We start from the raw sequence: 7,598 nt of genomic DNA on the forward strand, positions 1-7,598 counted from the left end.
GGGATAGAAGCTGCTAGGAAACCTGTCGGTGTCAGACTTGATGCACCGGTACCGCTTACCATGCGGAAGCAGAGAGAACAGTCTATGGTACCACTTACCGTGCCAAAAGTATGTGGACACTCCTTCAAATGAGTGGATTCAGCTATTTCAGCCACATCTGTTGCTGACAGGTGTGAATAAAAATCGAGAGAGAGAGAGAGAGAGAGAGAGAGAGAGAGAGAGAGAGAGAGAGAGAGAGAGAGAGAGAGAGAGAGAGAGAGAGAGAGAGAGAGAGAGAGAGAGAGAGAGACTGTGTGTGAGGTGGTCAGATAAAGAGAAACCAGCAGGTTTAAGCCATCTGGGAAAAGGACTACCATGGGTAAGAAAATCAAAACACCATCATCTTAATATATTTTTATGTACAGTACCAAACAGTCATACGACACGTATTTATATAATATTTAGGTAGTACATTAGGAGTTATTTGATTGAGTGTCTAGTCTTGGACAGTCTCTAACATGGCTACCAGTTTGGCCTGTTGATGCTGCAACTGGCTCTGCTGTGGACTGGCTCACAGAGCCACCACGTCTGTCTGTTTCCTTCTTCTCTTCTCTTCTCTTCTCTTCTCTGGCTCCTCACAGAGCCACCGTGTCTGTCTGTTTCCTTCTTCTCTGGCACACACTGCTGGCTCTCTTCATCTGGTACACCATCTTAGCTGCCTCATCAGAGAGGGCCTGGGAGCAAACACAGGGGGTGGGGTCAGGTGAGTGTGTGTGTGGACTAGACATACGTTTACAGGAGTAGACTCAGAGGCCTGTAGGTCCTTGGTGTTGCTCTCGCCTTGGAGAAAGAGAGAGAGGGCGAGACAGAAAGAGCGATATGGGGGAGAGAGAGAAAGATATTGCGGGACAGAAAGATATTACACAGTACATTTAGCACAGTGACACACTGAGGATATCCTGATTTGTGTAATAGGAGGTATTTCTATCCTGGGGCAAATGTCTCTCATTCTTTCATACTCTTTCTCATTCAATGTCTTGAAAACAATCCTTTTGCCTCAGGAAGTTCGATAATCCTGTGAAAGAGCAAAAAAGAGAGAGAGAGAGACAGAGAGGGAGAGAGTGCTAGAGAGAGAGAGAGTGCTAGAGAGAGAGAGAGAGTGCTAGAGACAGAGTTTGATTGAGTGATTTCATTGATTGATTGAGTGATTTCATTGATTGATTGATTGAGTGATTTCATTGATTGATTGATTGAGTGATTTCATTGATTGATTGATTGATTGATTGATTGTTTGATTGATTGATTGATTGATTGTTTGATCGATTAAAGGTCCAATGAAGCCGTTTTTATCTGAATATAATTTCTGGGTACTGTGATTGTTTTAAAATATAAACAAAAATACCTTCTAAGCAAAAAGCAATTTCTCAAGCAAGAACTTTGCTATGACTGTCTGGGAGTGGTCTGAGTGGGGAGGGGAATACTGAAAACTAGCTGTTATTGGCAGAGCGATTTGAAACTCTCTTTCTTATTGGTCTATTAAAGTGGAACTGACAGTATTTTAGCAACATTAAATCTAATTAAAATCTGTTAATTTACACCCCCAGGAAAAATATGACACAAAAAGAAAAATAATCTAACCGGAGAGCACTTAGATATGGTCATTTTCACGTTTTCTGAAATTCTTAGAATGTTTGGGGATTACATATACGAAGAAATATGTGAAAAATCTATAGCAATATCGAGTGGGAAAGTGATTCTATAGCAATATAGAGTGGGAAAGTGTCCATGCATTTTGGACAATTAATAGATACTACAGTAAATAAAACCTAATGAAGACATCTGTCTCATCCAGAACTGGAGTCTACGCAGACCGGTGCGCCATAGCCAATCAGAGCTACAGTAGGCCTTTATGCAAATAATGCCATTTGCCACACAGGCCAGGAAGTAGGGCCTGTCATCATTCACTTTGAACTGGACTGTGTGTTTACAGGAAGTAGGACCTGCCATCATTCACTATGAACTGGACTGTGTGTTTACAGGCAGTAGGACCTGCCATCATTCACTTTGAACTGGACTGTGTGTTTACAGGCAGTAGGGCCTGTCATCATTCACTTTGAACTGGACTGTGTGTTTACAGGAAGTAGGACCTGCCATCATTCACATTGAACTGGACTGTGTGTTTACAGGAAGTAGGGCCTGCCATCATCCAGAGCTGGTTAGATGTTTACATGTTATCCAGAGCTGGTTAGGATGTTTACATGTTATCCAGAGCTGGTTGGGATGTTTACATGTTATCCAGAGCTGGTTAGGATGTGTACATGTTATCGAGAGCTGGTTAGGATGTTTACATGTTATCCAGAGCTGGTTAGGATGTTTACATGTTATCCAGAGCTGGTTGGGATGTTTACATGTTATCCAGAGCTGGTTAGGATGTTTACATGTTATCCAGAGCTGGTTAGGATGTTTACATGTTATCGAGAGCTGGTTAGGATGTTTACATGTTATCCAGAGCTGGTTAGGATGTTTACATGTTATCCAGAGCTGGTTAGGATGTTTACATGTTATCCAGAGCTGGTTAGGATGTGTACATGTTATCCAGAGCTGGTTAGGATGTTTACATGTGATCTAGAACGTTGTTTACATGTTATCTAGAACATTCGTGACGAACTATTACTTTTCTTTGTCTACGTTTACTGACACCGGTCATATGTAGCGGGTTGGTAAATGCATCAGTTATTCTGCACTCTGGCACAGTCAGACAAGAGTCCTCTGAAATCGGAGTAGATAGCCAGAGTGAATTTGCTAAAGCGAGAGATATACTAACTAAATAACAGTCGTGCAAGTTCTTGCTCTCTGACCAAATGACACCTCTATCTCTAGCTGTGTAAAGCCACTGAAAAAATTATATGAGGGGGGAAAAGTCACTCACATCTTCCAATGGCATGACATGACATCCTGCTAGCAGCTAGCTAGCTATCTAGTTTAACGTTAGGATCCGTGTTTTTAGCTTCCGACACAAATAGATATGCTAGCCTATTAGCCACGTTATGATTGACTTGTGCTCATTGCTCTTTGCTAGTTGGATTGTATTGACATTCCCGGCCTTAGTTACATTTGTCAGTTTTTGCCCAGATCATTGAGTCATTGAACCTGAAACAGTGCATTTCCGAATGGAGGCAGTAAACAATGTACCAGGACAGCTGGGATTTACAACCTGATAGCAATATTTTTTGGGGGACTACCAAGAAATGTATTGGTGAATTATATGAATCATGCATTTGAACTATATCTATCTATTCTGCCAACAATGCCTTAGTGTACGTCATGGAATGTTGAGTCCCATAGAACCAATTTTTAAAAAGTTGGTTTTGTAGCATAAACTGGGAATGTGATATTTTTTGACTGATATTATGATTGTTTGTTTGTTTCATATCTGTAAAGTAGTTAAAACACTGTCAGTTCCATAAGGATCATATCACCTCTACCTTACCTGACACCCTAGACCCTCAACCCCACCCTGCTGTCATCATGAAGTGCTTTGAGAGACTATTTAAGGACCATATCACCTCCACCTTACCTGACACCCTAGACCCTCAACCCCACCCTGTGCAACTGGGTCCTGAACTTCCTGATGGGCCGCCCCCAGATGGTGAAGGTAGGACCCTCTTGTATACCGCCCCTATAGGTCCACAGACGATGCAATCGCCATCACACTGCACACTGCCCTATCCCATCTGGACAAGAGGAATACCTATGTAAGAATGCTGTTCATTGACTACAGCACAGCATATCAACACCGTAGTACCCTCAAAGCTCATTATCAAGTTGGAGGCCCTGGGTCTCAACCCTGTGCAACTGGGTCCTGAACTTCCTGATGGGCCGCCCCCAGGTGGTGAAGGTAGGAAACAACATCTCCACTACGCTGATCCTCAACACAGGGGCCCCACAAGAGTGCGTGCTCAGCCACTTCCTGTACTTCCTGTTCACCCCGCTATCATCCAGAAGGCGAGGTCAGTACAGGTGCATCAAAGCGGGAACCGAGAGACTGAAAAACAGCTTCTATCTCAAGGCCATCAGACTGTTAAGTAGCCATCACTAGCTGGCTACCACCCAGTTACTCAACCCTGCACCTTAGAGGCTGCTGCCCCATATACATAGATATAGGGCCTTTAAACAGACAGACAGACAGACAGACAGACAGACAGACAGACAGACAGACAGACAGACAGACCACCTGGGAGTCTGTGGTGAGGTCATCACAGATGGTTGTCATGGTATTGATCCAGTTTCCGTAGATACTCTCCTCCTTTGGGTTGCACCTCTGCTCACTGGAGACAAGAGTTTATAGGGTTAACAAACACACACACACACACACACACACACACACACACACACACACACACACACACACACACACACATACATACATACATACATACATACATACATACATACATACATACATACACACACACAGTTGAAGTCGGAAGTTTACATACACTTAGGTTGGAGTCATTAAAACTCGTTTTTCAACCACTCCACAAATTTCTTGTTAACAAACTATAGTTTTGGCAAGTCGGTTAGGACATCTACTTGGTGCATGACACAAGTCATTTTTCCAACAATTGTTTACAGACAGATTATTTCACTTATAATTCACTGTATCACAATTCCAGTAGGTCAGAAGTTAACATACACTAAGTTGAATGTGCCTTTAAACAGCTTGGGAAATTCCAGAAAATGATGTCATGGCTTTAGAAGCTTCTGATAGGCTAATTGACATCATTTGAGTCAATTGGAGGTGTACCTGTGGATGTATTTCAAGGCCTACCTTCAAACTCAGTGCCTCTTTGCTTGACATCATGGGAAAATCAAAAGAAATCAGCCAAGATCTCAGAAAAAACATTGTAGACCTCCACACGTTTGGTTCATCCTTGGGAGCAATTTCCAAACACCTGAAGGTGCCACGTTCATTTGTACAAACTGTAGTACGCAAGTATAAATACCATGGGACCACGCAGCCGTCATACTGCTCAGGAAGGAGATGCATTCTGTCTCCTAGAGATGAACGTACTTTGGTGCGAAAAGTGCAAATCAATCACAGAACAACAGTAAAAGACCTTATGAAGGTGCTGGAGGAAACAGGTACAAAAGTATCTCTATCCACAGTAAAATGAGTCCTATATCGACATAACCTGAAAGGCTGGTCAGCAAGGAAGAAGCCACTGCTCCAATCCAAAACCGACTACGGTTTGCAACTGCACATGGGGACAAAGATCGTACTTTTTGGAGAAATGCCCCCTGGTCTGATGAAACAAAAATAGAACTGTTTGGCCATAATGACATTTGTTTTTTTGGGAGGAAAAAGGGGGAGGCTTGCAAGCCGAAGAACACCATCCCAACCGTGAAGCACGGGGGTGGCAGCAACATGTTGTGGGGGTGCTTTGCTGCAGGAGGGACTGGTGCACTTCACAAAATAGATTGCATCATGAGGAAGCAAAATTATGTGGATATATTGAAGCAACATCTCAAGACATCAGTCAGGACGTTAAAGCTTGGTCGCAAACGGGTCTTTCAAATGGACAATGACCTCAAGCATACTTCCAAAGTTGTGGCAAAATGGCTTAAGGACAACAAAGTCAAGGTATTGGAGTGGCCATCACAAAGCCCTGACCTCAATCCCATAGAACATTTGTGGGCAGAACTGAAAAAGTGTGTGCGAGCAAGGAGGCCTAAAAACCTGACTCAGTTACACCAGCTATGTCAGGAGGAATGGGCCAAAATTCACCCAGCTTATTGTTGGAAGCTCGTGGAAGGCGACCCGAAACATTTGATCCAAGTTAAACAATTTAAAGGCAATGCTACCAAAAACGAATTGAGTGTATGTTAACTTCCGACTTCAACTGTACATACATACATACACCCCTACCTGATGTCTTTGAGCAGGACTTGCTGTGCTCTGAGTTGTCTCTGTGCTTCGTGGACTCTTCCCTTCATAGTTAACCTGGCACACAGCTGGGCACAGTGGACCCCTAACACAGACATGTTCAGACTGCCTGCCCACACCCAGCTAGACAGAGAGAGAAGGGGACAGGAGGAGAGAGAGAGAAGCGGGGGGCATTTAGTGTGTGCGTGTGTGTGTGTGCGTGTGTTAGTCGTGTGTGTGTGTGTGTGTGTGTGTGTGTGTTACCTGCTGGTTGTAACCCGTCTCTGTTCAGTAATGATGCGTGTTACTTTCTGTTGATCTCTGGTGGTGAAGGACAGCTGTAGCTGGAACGGTAGTCTGTCTCTACGCATGAAACCTGTACAACAAACACACACACACACACACACACACACACACACACACACACACACACACACACACACACACACACACACACACACACACACACACACACACACACATGCACATAAAGTGACCGCTTAAGGAATCTTGGGAGAGGGTATGCGTGTTCGTGTGTGAATCTAGGTGTGTGTGTTCACTCACTCTCTGTACTATCAGGCTTGCAGGCAAACTGAAAGGTGATCTCTACCCCTTCTGTTACGTTCCCTATATCCCTTACTAGACAGTGGTTACACTCCTCGTAGGGAAAATACCTGGGGGGGGGGGACAGAGGGAAGGATGACAAATGTTTTCATGGCTGACATATGAGCATTGAGTTTGTGAGTGAAATCCACACAAGGTGTGTGTTTGTGTGTGATACTTCACCCTGAAAGATGTCATACTCACATGCCGTCAGCTGCTAGTAACGTTGCCGTGACGCCCGTCGCTAAGATGTTGTCGGCCAGAGCTGACTGGATCTCTGTTGCTACGGTACCAATGTTTACTATGTTCACCTGTTCAGGTGAAAGAGGAGAGGTGGAGAGAGTGACAGGAGGAGGAGGAGAAGAGAGAGACAGGAGGAGGAGAGAGAGACAGGAGGAGGGGGAGAAGAGAGATGTGATGGGAGAGAACAGGAGGAGGGGGAGGAGAGAGAGGTGAGGTGAGGGGAGAGAACAGGAGGAGGGGGGAGAGGTGAGATATGAGAACAGGAGTAGGAAGAAGAGGGGGAGAGGAGAGGAGAGGTAAGAGGAGAGGTAAGGTAATAGGAGAGGTGAGAGGAGAGGAGAGGTAAGGTAATAGGAGAGGTAAGGTAATAGGAGAGGAGAGGAGAGATGAGAGGAGAGGTAAGGTAATAGGAGAGGTAAGAGGAGAGGTAAGGTAATAGGAGAGGAGAGGTGAGAGGAGAGGTAAGGTAATAGGAGAGGTAAGGTAATAGGAGAGGAGAGGTAAGGTAATAGGAGAGGAGAGGAGAGGTAAGAGGAGAGGAGAGGTAAGAGGAGAGGAGAGATAAGGTAATAGGAGAGGTAATAGGAGAGGAGAGGTAAGAGGAGAGGAGAGGTAATAGGAGAGGAGAGGTAATAGGAGAGGAGAGGTAAGGTAATAGGAGAGGAGAGGTAAGAGAAGAGGAGAGGTAATAGGAGAGGAGAGGTAAGAGGAGAGGAGAGGTAATAGGAGAGGAGAGGTAAGAGGAGAGGTAAGGTAATAGGAGAGGAGAGATAAGAGGATAGGAGAGGGTGTGTGTGTCTCACCCTTCCTCCAGTCTGGTCAGCCAGTAGTCCCACCTCAGCCAACC

At 44.6% G+C, this 7,598-nt stretch overlaps 1 protein-coding gene across 2 annotated transcripts in view; it reads right to left on the bottom strand.

Annotated features, from left to right (window-relative positions):
• Positions 1-378: 378 nt before the first annotated feature.
• The window catches only part of LOC129865909 (circularly permutated Ras protein 1-like), a 38,148-nt gene continuing 30,928 nt past the window's right edge, over positions 379-7,598 (bottom strand). For both annotated transcript variants that reach the window (XM_055938994.1, XM_055938993.1), the window contains 7 exons: positions 7,555-7,598; positions 6,713-6,819; positions 6,470-6,579; positions 6,170-6,281; positions 5,909-6,049; positions 4,214-4,307; positions 379-713 (listed from right to left, as the gene is read on the bottom strand). The exon at positions 7,555-7,598 is cut by the window's right edge and continues 41 nt beyond it. In XM_055938994.1, coding sequence (XP_055794969.1) covers positions 615-713; positions 4,214-4,307; positions 5,909-6,049; positions 6,170-6,281; positions 6,470-6,579; positions 6,713-6,819; positions 7,555-7,598 — 707 coding nt within the window. In that variant the 3' untranslated portion in view covers positions 379-614. The remainder of the gene's footprint in view (positions 714-4,213; positions 4,308-5,908; positions 6,050-6,169; positions 6,282-6,469; positions 6,580-6,712; positions 6,820-7,554) is intronic.

This window comes from Salvelinus fontinalis, chromosome 11, assembly GCF_029448725.1.
Source record: "Salvelinus fontinalis isolate EN_2023a chromosome 11, ASM2944872v1, whole genome shotgun sequence".
Lineage (NCBI taxonomy): Eukaryota > Metazoa > Chordata > Actinopteri > Salmoniformes > Salmonidae > Salvelinus > Salvelinus fontinalis.